Below are 13,288 nucleotides of genomic sequence, written 5' to 3'. Positions count from 1 at the left end.
TGAGCCGTTGAATTGAGATTCTACTTTGTCTCTATACTGACGCTTAGCTTGTTTGATTGCCTTGCGGAGGGAATAGCTACACTGTTTGTATTCGGTCATGTTTCCGGTCACCTTGCCCTGATTAAAAGCAGTGGTACGTGCTTTCAGTTTCACGCGAATGCTGCCATCAATCCACGGTTTCTGGTTTGGGAATGTTTTAATCGTTGCTATGGGAACGACATCTTCAATGCACGTTCTAATGAAGTCGCTCACCGAATCAGCGTATTCGTCAATATTGTTGTTTGATGCAATACGAAACATATCCCAGTCCACGTGATGGAAGCAGTCTTGGAGTGTGGAATCAGATTGGTCGGACCAGTGTTGAACAGACCTCAGCGCGGGAGCTTCTTGTTTTAGTTTCTGTCTATAGGCAGGGATCACCAAAATGGAGTCGTGGTCAGCTTTTCCGAAAGGAGAGCGGGGCAGGGCCTTATGTGTCGTGGAAGTTAGAATAGCAATGATCCAAGGTTTTTCCAGCCCTGGTTGCGCAATCGATATGCTGATACAATTTAGGGAGTCTTGTTTTCAGATTAGCCTTGTTAAAATCCCCAGCTACAATGAATGCAGCATCAGGATATATGGATTCCAGTTTGCAAAGAGTCAAATAAAGTTTGTTCAGAGCCATCGATGTGTCTGCTTGGGGGGGAATATATACGGCTGTATATATATTCAACTGTGAGAGACGGAATCTCTCACAGAGAGAAAATCACATTGTATGATTTTTAAGTAATTTTAAGTAATTAATTTGCATTAATTACTACCTCAAAGGAGATTATTGTGGAGTACTGGAAAAAGAGGACCGAGCACGCCCCCATTCTCATTGACAGGGTTGCAGATGAGCAGGTTGAGAGCTTCAAGTTCCTTGGTGTCCACATCACCAACAAACTAACATGGTCCAAGCACACCAAGACAGTCGTGAAGAGGGCACAACAAAACCTATTCCCCCTCAGGAGACTGAAAAGATTTGCCATGGGGCCTCAGATCCTCAAAAGGTTCTACAGCTGCACCATCGAGAGCATTCTGACTGGTTGCATCACTGCCTGGTATGGCAACTTCTCGGCCTCCGACCGCAAGGCACTACAGAGGGTAGTGCAAACCTCTATACCAGGTGGTGTCAAAGAAAGGCCCTAAAAATTGTCAAAGACTCCAGCCACCCTATTCATAGACTGTTTTCTCTGCGGCAAGCGGTGCCGGATCGCCAAGTCTAGGTCCAAGAGACTTCTAAACAGCTTCTACTCCCAAGCCATAAGACTCCTTAACATCTAATCAAATGGCTACCAATACTATTTGCATTGCCCCCCCCTCCCCATCTTTACACCGCTGCTAATCTCTGTTATTGTCATCTATGCATATTCACTTCAATAACTCTACCTACATGTACATACTACCTCAACTAGCCAGTGCCCGCGCACATTGACTCTGTACTGGTACCCCTCTGTATATATTCTCACTATTGTTATTTTACTGCTGCTCTTTATTTACTTGTTACGTTTATCTCTTATTCTTGTCCATATTTTTTTAACTGCATTGTAAGTAAGCATTCCACTGTGAGGTCTACACCTGTTGTATTCGGCGCATGTGACTAATAAAGTTTGAATTGATTGAAATTACATAAGGGTGTGATCTATGAATGGTTACCTTCGCTAGCAGGAAATAGACTTACAGTAAAGCATTGCAATGCAGGTATTCTGTCACCCGACTGATGGTACGGAAGATCAGAGAGTTGATAGAAGTGGAATGTAAACACATATTGTCTTATCTTCAGAGTTTCTTTTACACAGCTGCACTACTAGGACCAGAGTTGCGGAGAGAGCAGTGTCCACACAGACACATTCATACATACAAGCGAAGGTGAGTAAAGAGATAATTTCACATCCCTTTCTGTTTCCAAACCTGTGTTTACTTGTTTGTCTTTAGCAAAAAAACTAATTTCTATATAAAATCCTAAAACATACCCTACCGTTTCAATATGTTCCACATCAGCTCAATGTGACGAACTACTCTAAATGGGAATGAATGTACAGTTATTACTACTCTATATACAGTCCCTTCAGAAAGTTTTCACACCCCTTGACTTTTAAGTTGTGTTGCAGACAGAAGTGTATGTTTTTAGAATTGTTTTACAAATCAATTACATATGAAAAGCTGAAATGATTATTCATATCCCACAGCTGTTTGCTTCGCTAGTTAAATCAAATCAAATGTATTTGTCACATACACATGGTTAGCAGATGTTAATGCGAGTGTAGCGAAATGCTTGTGCTTCTAGTTCCGACAATGCAGTAATAACCAACGAGTAATCTAACTAACAATTCCGAAACTACTACCTTATACACACAAGTGTAAAGGGATAAAGAATATGGACATAAAGATATATGAATGAGTGATGGTACAGAGCGGCATAGGCAAGATGCAGTAGATGGTATCGAGGACAGTATATACATATGAGATGAGTAATGTAGGGTATGTAAACAAAGTGGCATAGTTTAAAGTGGCTAGTGATACATGTATTCCATAAAGATGCATTAGATGATATAGAGTACAGTATATACGTATACATATGAGATGAATAATGTAGGGTATGTAAACATTATATTAAGTAGCATTGTTTAAAGTGGCTAGTAATATATTTTACATCAATTCCCATTATTAAAGTGGCTGGAGTTGAGTCAGTGTGTTGGCAGCAGCCACTCAATGTTAGTGGTGGCTGTTTAACAGTCTGATGGCCTTGAGATAGAAGCTGTTTTTCAGTCTCTCGGTCCCAGCTTTGATGCACCTGTACTGACCTAGCCTTCTGGATGATAGTGGGGTGAACAGGCAGTGGCTCGGGTGGTTGTTGTCCTTGATGATCTTTATGGCCTTCCTGTGACATCGGGTGGTGTAGGTGTCCTGGAGGGCAGGTAGTTTGCCCCCGGTGATGCGTTGTGCAGACCTCACTACCCTCTGGAGAGCATTACGGATTTGGGCGGAGCAGTTGCCGTACCAGGCGGTGATACAGCCCGACAGGATGCTCTCGATTGTGCATCTGTAGAAGTTTGAGTGCTTTTGGTGACAAGCCGAATTTCTTCAGCCTCCTGAGGTTGAAGAGGCGCTGCTGTGCCTTCTTCACGATGCTGTCTGTGTGGGTGGACCAATTCAGTTAGTCTGTGATGTGTACGCCGAGGAACTTAAAACTTACTACCCTCTCCACTACTGTCCCGTCGATGTGGATAGGGGGGTGTTCCCTCTGCTGTTTCCTGAAGTCCACAATCATCTGCTTAGTTTTGTTGACGTTGAGTGTGAGGTTATTTTCCTGACACCACACTCCGAGGGCCCTCACCTCCTCCCTGTAGCCCATCTCGTCGTTGTTGGTAATCAAGCCTACCACTGTCGTCCGCAAACTTGATGATTGAGTTGGAGGCGTGCGTGGCCACGCAGTCGTGGGTGAACAGGGAGTACAGGAGAGGGCTCAGAACGCACCTTTGTGGGGCCCCAGTGTTGAGGATCAGCGGAGTGGAGATGTTGTTACCTAATCCTCATCACCTGGGGGTGGCCCGTCAGGAAGTCCAGTACCCAGTTGCACAGGGCGGGGTCGAGACCCAGGGTCTCGAGATTGATGACGAGTTTGGAGGGTACTATGGTGTTGAATGCTGAGCTGTAGTCGATAAACAGCATTCTTACATAGGTATTCCTCTTGTCCAGATGGGTTAGGGCAGTGTGGTTGAGATTGCATCGTCTGTGGACCTATTTGGGCGGTAAGCAAATTGGAGTGGGTCTAGGGTGTCAGGTAAGGTGGAGGTGATATGGTCCTTGACTAGTCTCTCAAATCACTTCATGACGGAAGTGAGTGCTACGGGGCGGTAGTCGTTTAGCTCAGTTACCTTAGCTTTCTTGGGAACAGGAACAATGGTGGCCCTCTTGAAGCATGTGGGAACAGCAGACTGGGATAAGGATTGATTGAATTTGTCCGTAAACACACCAGCCAGCTGGTCTGCGCATGCTCTGAGGGCGCAGCTGAGGATGCCGTCTGGGCCTGCAGCCTTGCGTGGGTTAACACGTTTAAATGTTTTACTCACCTCGGCTGCAGTGAAGGAGAGTCCGCATGTTTTGGTTGTGGGCCGTGTCAGTGGCACTGTATTGTCCTCAAAGCGGGCAAAACAGTTATTTAGTCTGCCTGGGAGCAAGACATCCTGGTCCGTGACTGGGCTGGTTTTCTTTTTGAAATCTGTGATTGACTGTAGACCCTGCCACATACCTCTTGTGTCTGAGCCGTTGAATTGTGATTCTACTTTGCCTCTATACTGACGCTTAGCTTGTTTGATTGCCTTGCGGAGGGAATAGCTAATGTTATCTAGTTAACATTGAACCTGGATGGTAAGCTCCCAGCATATTCATGCAGGGTAGTAACGACATGATGTTCATTGTCGTTTAACTAGCAAACGTTAGCTGGCTGGCTCGTTAGCTAACGTTACATTCACTTGTGATCTTACACGTTGTTTACCTAGCTTGGTTCATTGTTTACCTAGCTAGATAGCTACATGTCTTAAGCTAAAGTGTACAATGCGTTGAATATGGGTGGTGTCAGTAAACGTCTGCAAAAAAGCGCAATAAAATTGTTGCTAGCAGAGCTGGTTAGGCTGTTTTCATGTTAAGGTAAACAAATCATCGGCCAGAGTGTCAAGTGTGCGCTCTGAACGCTCTGAGGGAGAAACGAGAGGGGTGGGGGTAAAGCTTAAGAGGGTGTGAACGATGCTAAATGGGTGTAGACAAAGAGGAGCTCTTCACTAGATACCAATTTTTTTTCTCAAAAGTGCTTTCAAAGCAGAATTACTTTCCCTTTGTTCCTCAACGCAGTGTATGATATAGCATTTTGTAGCTCTGAGTCTCCACTTTTATCCAATTGTACAATCCGGGTGTGCAAACCTCTTAGTGACTTACCTAGAAAGACTCACAGCTGTAATCGCTGCCGATTCTAACATGTATTGACTCAGGGGTGTGATAATTGTGTATTTCATTTTCAATTACATTTTCTAAAATGTCTAAAAACAATGTTTTCATTTGGTCATTATGGGGAATTGTGTGTAGATGAGTGAGAAACAAATATATTTAATCCATTTTTTAAGTCAGGCTGTAACATAACAAAATGTGGAATAAGTCTAGAGTTATGAATACTTTCTGAAGGGCACTGTATGTTTAGTGAGCAAAGATATTGAAGTTGACTCATTCCAATAACTGATTTAGCCTATGTTTTGGGGGTTCTTTATAGTTTATATTCTGTATGTGTTCCAGATATGGCATCTCCAGCAGTCTCCTGTCTGAAGAGCAGTTCCAGTGCTCTATCTGTCTGGATGTGTTCACTGACCCAGTCTCCATCCCATGTGGACACAACTTCTGCAAGGCCTGTATCAAAGGATACTGGGATAGCACAGGCCTGTTCCAGTGTCCCCTGTGTAAGCAGATATTCCACATAAGACCTGAACCGGATGTCAACAGAACACTTAGAGGAGTTGCAGAACTTTTTAAGGGATTGATAGTGAGAGACAGAGAGGATTTTGCTACAGAGCCTGGAGAAGTGGTCTGTGATGTCTGCACTGGCAAGAAGCGCAAGGCTCTGAGGTCCTGCCTGGTTTGTCTGACCTCGTACTGTGAGTCTCATCTGGAGCCTCATCAAATAGCCCCAGCCCTGAAGAGACACCAACTGATCAACCCTGTAAAGAACCTTGAAGACAGGATGTGTAAGAAGCACAACAAACTCCTTGAGCTGTTCTGTAGGACTGACCAGATATGTATGTGTCAGTTCTGCTCTGAGACTGACCACAAGGCTCATAACAGCGTACCTCTGGAAGAAGAATGTGACCAAAGGAAGGCTCAGCTTGCGAAGACAGAGGCACAAGTGAAGCAGATGATTCAGGAGCGACTGCAGAAGGTTAAGGAGATCAAACACTCAGTAGATCTCAGCAAAAAACACACTGAGAGGGAGATATCTGGCAAAGTACAGATCTTCACCGCTCTAGTTCACTCCATTGATAAATGTAAGGCTGAGTTCATTTGTGTGATTGAGCAGAAGCAAGAAGCTTCAGAGAAGTGTGCTAAAGGTATCATTAAAGAACTGGAGCAAGAAATCACTGAACTGAAGAGGATAAGCTCTGAGCTGGGGCAGCTCACACACACCAAGGACCATCTCCAACTCCTCCAGAGCTCCCCATCCTGGTGTCTCCCTGTAAAGGCCAAGGGCTGGTCGGAGATCAGTGTTCAAAGCCACCTGCACATGGGGTACATGAAGAGAGTTGTATCTCAGCTGGGAGACAAACTGACGAGTGAGGTAAAGAGATTTCGTAATGAGATGGAGAATGAGCTGAAGAAGTTGTGTGAAGCTGAGATGAAGATTCTGCAGTATGCAGTGGATGTGACTCTGGACCCTGACACAGCATATCCTGAACTAATCCTGTCCGTGGATGGGAAGCAAGTGAGGTGTGGGGACCAATCACAGAATCTCTCAAATAACCCAAAGAGGTTTACTTATATATACAGTGTCCTGGGGAAGGAGGGCTTCTCCTCAGGGAAATTTTACTATGAGGTACAGGTGAAGGGCAAGACTGAATGGGATTTAGGAGTGGCCACAGAATCCATCAATAGGCAGGGGTGGTTACCGCTGAGCATTGAGGATGGAGTCTGGACTTTGGGGCTGAGCACAAATAATTACTATGAGGCTAATGACCCCAAAGTACAGCTGAGCCTGAAAAAGAAACCCCAGAAGGTGGGGGTATTTGTGGATTATGAGGAGGGTCGGGTCTCCATTTATGATGTGGATGCCACTGCCAGATCTCACATCTGCTCTTTCACTGGCCACAAATTCAGAGAGAAACTCTATCCATACTTCCACTGTGGGTATCCTGATGGTGAGAGAAACATAGCCCCTCTGGTCATCTCTCCTGTCAGTCATATGACTGGCCCAGTGCTACATTAGGGATGCATTTTGTTACGTTACAGATTTATTCTAAAATGGATTTAAAAAAAAAATCCTCATCAATCTACACACAATACCCCATAATGACAAAGCGAAAAACAGGTTTGAGATTCTAAATTGAGCTCAGATGCATCCTGTTTCCATTGATCATTCTTGAGATGTTTCTACAACTTGTTTGGAGTCCACCTGTGGGGAATTCAATTGATTGGACATGATTTGAAAAGGCACACACCTGTCTATAGAAGGTCTCACAGTTGACAGTGCATGTCAGAGCAAAAACCAAGCCATGAGGTTAAAATAATTGTTTGAAGAGCTCAGAGACAGAATCGTGTCGAGGCACATATCTGTGGAAGGGTACCAAAACATTTATACAGCATTGAAGGTCCCCAAGAACACGGTGGCCTCCATCATTCTTAAATGGAAGAAGTTTGGAACCACCAAGACTCTTCCTAGAGCTGGCCGCCCAGCTAAACTGAGCAATCGAGGGAGAAAGGCCTTGGTCAGGGAGGTGATCAAGAACCCAATGGTCACTCTGACAGAGCTCCAGAGTTCCTCTGTGGAGATGGGAGAACCTTCCAGAAGGACAACCATCTCCGCAGCAATCCACCAGTCAGGCATTTATGGTAGAGTGGCCAGATGGCAGCCTCTCCTCAGTAAAGGGGACATGAAATCCTGCTTGGAGTTTGCCAAAAGACACCTAAAGAGTCTCAGATCATGAGGAACAAGATGCTCTGGTCTGATGAAACCAAGATTGAACTCTTTGGCCAGAATGTCAAGAGTCACGTCTGGAGGAAACCTGGCACCATCCCTACGGTGAAGCATGGTGATGGCTGCATCATGCTGTGGGGATGTTTTTCAGTGGCAGGGACTGGGAGACTAGTCAGGATCGAGGAAAAGATGTACGGAGCAAAGAGATTATGGATGAAAACCTGCTCTTAAGTGCTCATGACCTCAGACTGGGGTGAAGGTTCACCTTCCAACAGGACAACGACCCTAAGCACACAACCAAGACAACACAGGAGTGGCTTCAGGAGAAGTTGATGAATGTCCAGATCAAACATCTCTAGAGACCTGAAAATAGCTGTGCAGCAACACTCCCCATCCAACCTGACAGAGCTTGAGAGGATCTGCAGGGGAGTTCAGGAGAAACTCCCCAAATACAGGTGTACCAATCTTGTAGCGTCAGACTCGAAGCTGTAATCGCTGACTAAGGTGCTTCAACAAAGTCCTGAGTAAAGGGTTTGAATACTTATGTAAATGTAATATTTCAATTTTTGTTTTGTCTTTACATTTGCAAAACATTTAAAAAAATAATATTTTTGCTTTGTCATTATGGGTTATTGTGTGTAGATTGATGAGAGAAAAAAATTGAATCAATTTTAGAATAAGGCTGTAACGTAACAAAATGTGGAAAAAGTAAAGGGGTCTGAATACTTTCTGAATGCACTGTATACTCAGGAGGTGGAAAAAGTGCCCAATTGTTGTACTTGAGTAAAAGTAAAGATACCTTCATAGAAGTGAAAGTCACCCAGTAAAATACTACTTGAGTAAAAGTCTAAAAGTATTTGGTTTGAAATATACTGAAGTAGCAAAAGTAAAAGTATAAATCATTTCAAATATTTCAAATTTAGTGAGTCTGCCAGATCAGATGCAGTAGGGATGACCAGGGTGACGTTCTCTTGATAAATGTATAAATTGTACCATTTTCCTGTCCTGCTAAGCATTCAAAATGTAACAAGTAATTTTGGGTGTCAAGGAAAATGTATGGAGTAAAAAGTACATTATTTTCTTTAGGAATGTAGTAAAGTAAAAGTTGTCAAAAAAAGAAAGTAAAGTTAAGTACAGATACCCCAAAAAACTATTTAAGTAGTACTTTAAAGTATTTTTTACTTAAGTACTGTATACTACTGTATAGTAGCTAATCGCCTGGTAAAAATGTATGATTACAACTGTTACTCTAATTTATTATGTGAAAATAAAGAACAAGTACTTCCTTAAACTGTGTGTGTTGATCAGTCTCTGTATGTTGGAACAATGGCTGTAATAGGAGTGTGGGGAACAGCATTCCTGGCATTGTTAATTGAACTAATCTGATCTGGTCTGACAGGAACAACAGGCAGGTGTGTGTTCCAGCAAACACCATTTCACATCCAGTAATTCAGGCAGACTACTTGAACACATTTTGTGATGAAATGCAAAGGCCTAAGTGATTTATTTAATGTAGATTCTGAGCTCTTTTTCATAAACATGATAATCTCAGGTCATATGCAGGTAGTACAAACCTGGGTCAAATGTACATTTGCTGTTTCAAATACTTCAGGTGCATTTTTGCCTTGCCGGCACAATGGAACCAATAGGAATAGTTCCAAAACTGCCCACCTGAAACACTGAATGTTAGCTAAATCAATCATGCCCCAAGTATTTGAAAGAAAATAAATATGCTGGTTATTGACTCAGGCCTAATGTGGCTTTGTGCCAGGCTCAAGTTACAGTATAGGACTACTCTGACCACACCTCATCTAACTGACCCATAATTTGACATAAAAAAACACCTACTGAATCTGACATATCAATGTGCCCACACTATACAGTAGAATGTCCTAGATGCGGTTGTTTGCAGTAGTGACAAAGCTAAATAGCAGTGCACCAATTACTAATAATTCCACACACATTAGAATGATAATGGTTCAGTTCCACCATTAAGTGAACTGTGGTGAAGGTGACCCATCTGTCAAGCCCACTTAATAAGGCAAATGTAATTATAATTCTGCACCTGTTTAAGGGTTGGGTGACAAAGACATTAGATGTGCGTTTCTGGGTCAGAGCCTACATGTTTGTAACGGATTTCCTCCTCTTCGTCTGAGGAGGAGTAGTAAGGATCGGACCAATACGCAGCGTGGTAAGTGTCCATGATACTTTAATAATCACTGAACATGACAAAATACAAAAATAACAATGAAAACGAAAAACGAAACAGTCCTGAATGGTGACACAAACAACAACACAGGAAACAATCACCCACCAAACACAGGTGGGAAAAGGCTACCTAAGTATGATTCTCAATCAGAGACAACTAACGACACCTGCCTCTGATTGAGAACCATACCAGGCCAAACACAAAACACAACATACAAAAACGAACATAGTCAACCCACCCAACTCACGCCCTGACCATACTAAAACAAAGACATAACAAAAGAACTAAGGTCAGAACATGACAATGTTCATGTTGTTAATTGGGATCTTATGTACGTCACTGAAACACTGGTGGAGATTGGACCAGGTTCTGTTACCTGAATCAGGGGGCACTGCAGAAGAAGAGAAGGACTTCTGCTGAGGAATTGATTTTTGGGGTCTTGTGTGTCTGAGTTTGACTCTGAAAAATGATATTCATATAAGCTAGGTTACTGTAACAGTGGTTGAGATCTGCCCAAGTTCTGCTATCTGAGTCAGAGGGCACGGACTGCCGAAATGGAGCAGCATTTTCAAGGAATTGAGTTGTTGTGGTTGTGTGTCTGGGTTTGAGTATGAACATGTTTTTTAAAGGTAAGGCTGAACAGCAATGGTGTTCTTTTTGTTATTGGACTAGGTGGAATATAATAAAATGTGGGTCAGCAATGTAGGGTGAATTGCACAATATCACCTACACAGAGATGACTTACTACACTCACACCTACAAGAAGGCTCTTACAGCCATGCTGTAAGTGGGCTCTCCTACTGCTTGCATATAGATGATTTCACTGCATAATGGCCCTTAACAAGGATGTCCTGTTGAATGTTAAACAAATCCTTTCCTGGTGTACAATAACATACACCGCCACGTACTGTGATACTTAGCAAGCGTGGGACTGTGTAATTATGGGTCAAACACAGACAAACAAATACATCCAGTTATTTCAGCTTCAGAAAACATTTTGTCAGTATCTGTTGACCAATGAATGGTTATTCCTATAACGCGTCTGTCCTTCTCTTTCCCATGTCGTCAGTGCACTAGAGGACGTTAGCACTGGCTGAATGTCTGCTGTCTTAGACGGTTAACATTAAAGAGTATGTCTATGGCAAATGCTTGCCTGGGGAGGAGAGCCCAACAACATTTTCATTAGACTCTCAAGGATTTCATCAGAAACAACAGATTGAGGTGGCTCATCCTAGCTCGGTGATGAAGCTGCTATGACTTAACGCAGCACCTGTGCATGAGGAGAATCGGGACCGAGGCTGAGCAGTAGTGAGGAGGATAAACCTCTTCTTTTCGGAATGTTCTGGCTGTTTCCCAGCCAATCTCACATGGCAGCTCGTCATGCGTGCCCTTGGCAGAGATGTGACGGGCCCAATAAGACGTGGCATAACGGATCTGTCCCTGTCACACACCATTAGGGCCAAAGCAGACTGGCAACCAGGCCATCTGTCTGCTGCTGTAGAGTCACACGCACGCATACAGAAACGCATATAGAAATAGGCACATGCATACACCAACACTGACTCAAGCACACAAACACAGAAAAAAAACAGGAGTTGCATGCATAACACGCATCGCCACCAAGACACTCACATGCAGGCAAACTAAAGGATTTCAGACACACACACAAACACTCTTTTCCTGTCAGTGGTGTAGTAGCGTGTGTGTCCAGTGCCCACGCCCCACAGGCTCACAGTGCCTTGGCCTTTGAGAGTCTTATGTGTGTAAATATCTGAGACTGGCTCGGTTCCAGAGCTAAATCGATTGTAAACAGCATACATTAATCGATCAGATCTTCATTTGAATTCCCTTCAACACCAACATGAGTCATGAAGGTTATCTGTCAGGGTGTTGAGAGTGTTGTTTTGCTTGCTGCTTATTCCCTGTTACCACAGCGAGTCATACAATCAAATGTATTTATAAAGCCCTTTTTACATCAGCAGATGTCACAAAGTGCTATACGGAAACCCAGCCTAAAACCCCAAACAGCAAGCAATGCAGAAGCACGGTGGATAGGAAAGATTCCCTAGGAAAGCAGGAACCTATGAAGAAACCTAGAGAGGAACCAGGCTCTGAGGGGTGGCCATTCCTTTTTTGGCAGTGCCAGGTGGAGATTATAAGAGTTCATTGCCATTAAGGCCAGATTGTGGTTGTAGAAGGTGAAACAAATCAGCACCTCAGGAGTAAATGTCAGTTAGATTTTCATATGCGAGCATTCAGAGGTCGAGACAGCAGGTCCGGTAGAGAAAGAGAGAGAAGGAGGGGGAGAGAGTGAGGGAGAGGGAGAGAGAGGGGCGACAACAGCAGGTCCAGGACAAGGTACCACGTCCGGTGAACAGGTCAGGGTTCCGTAGCCACATGCAAAACAGCAGAAACTGGATCAGCAGCAAGACCAGGTGGACTGGGGACAACCAGGAGTCACCAGGCCAGGTAGTCCTGAGGCATGGTCCTTGGACTCAGGTACTCCAGGAGGGGAGCAAGAGAGAGCGAAAGAGAGAGATATTAGAGGGAGCATACTTAATTTCACACAGGACACCAAATAAGAGGAGAATTTCACCAGATAGGACAGACTGACCCTTGCCCCCAAGCACATAGACTATTGCAGCATAGATACTGGAGGCTGAGACGGGGGGAGGTTGGGGGATACTGTGGCCCTGTCCGACGATAACCCCGGACAGGGCCAACCAGGCAGGATATAACCCCAACCACTTAGCTATAGCACAGCCCCCACACCACTAAAAGGATATCAACAGACCACCAACTTACTGCCCTGAGACTGGCTGAGTATAGCCCAAGAAGATCTCCTCCATTGCACGATCCCGAGGGGCCGTCAGACCGGACAGGAAGATAACGTCAGTGACTCAACCCACTGAAGTCGAGTATAGCGAAAAAAGGCACGACGTGAGTCATCCCTCCTTGGGACAGCATGGAAGAGCACTAGTAAGCCAGTGACTCAGCCCCCGTAATAAGGTCAGCCCCCGTAACAGGAGCATGTGTAAATGGTGATGATGCCGCTGTAGCCCTATACCAAGAACAGGGACTATATACTGATAGCTATGCCACTGCCATGTTAAACATCATCAACAACATCAAACATGTCATCTCAGCACCTGGGGCAACATCTTCTGACAAGGAATGAATTTAAGATACTATTCTGCCTTTTGGCATCTCCATCTTGCAATTTCATTTTCTCTACAAATAAAACTTTTCTGAACCGATTTGTACATCACTGAGTAGGTTAGTGGAGGGGCATCCAAGATAAACATTCAATATTCATACTCCATATCTAAAGATCACACATTAACACACAATGCCTCCAGATCATTTCCATGCATGACAGTTTACAG

General features: G+C 44.0%; 1 protein-coding gene across 1 annotated transcript; it reads left to right on the top strand.

Moving 5' to 3' along the window:
* The first annotated feature begins 1,587 nt into the window (after positions 1–1,587).
* On the top strand, positions 1,588–7,102 carry LOC112230316 (zinc finger protein RFP). The gene is made up of 2 exons (XM_024396554.2): positions 1,588–1,890; positions 5,308–7,102. Exons 1-2 carry the CDS (start codon positions 1,742–1,744, stop codon positions 6,983–6,985), a joined length of 1,827 nt encoding a protein of 608 aa, XP_024252322.1. The 5' UTR covers positions 1,588–1,741; the 3' UTR covers positions 6,986–7,102.
* Positions 7,103–13,288: the final 6,186 nt, after the last annotated feature.

Source organism: Oncorhynchus tshawytscha, linkage group LG32, assembly GCF_018296145.1.
Source record: "Oncorhynchus tshawytscha isolate Ot180627B linkage group LG32, Otsh_v2.0, whole genome shotgun sequence".
NCBI classification, from domain to species: domain Eukaryota; kingdom Metazoa; phylum Chordata; class Actinopteri; order Salmoniformes; family Salmonidae; genus Oncorhynchus; species Oncorhynchus tshawytscha.
Note: the sequence above shows the minus strand (reverse complement) of the source record. Positions and strands in the feature narration are given on the sequence as shown.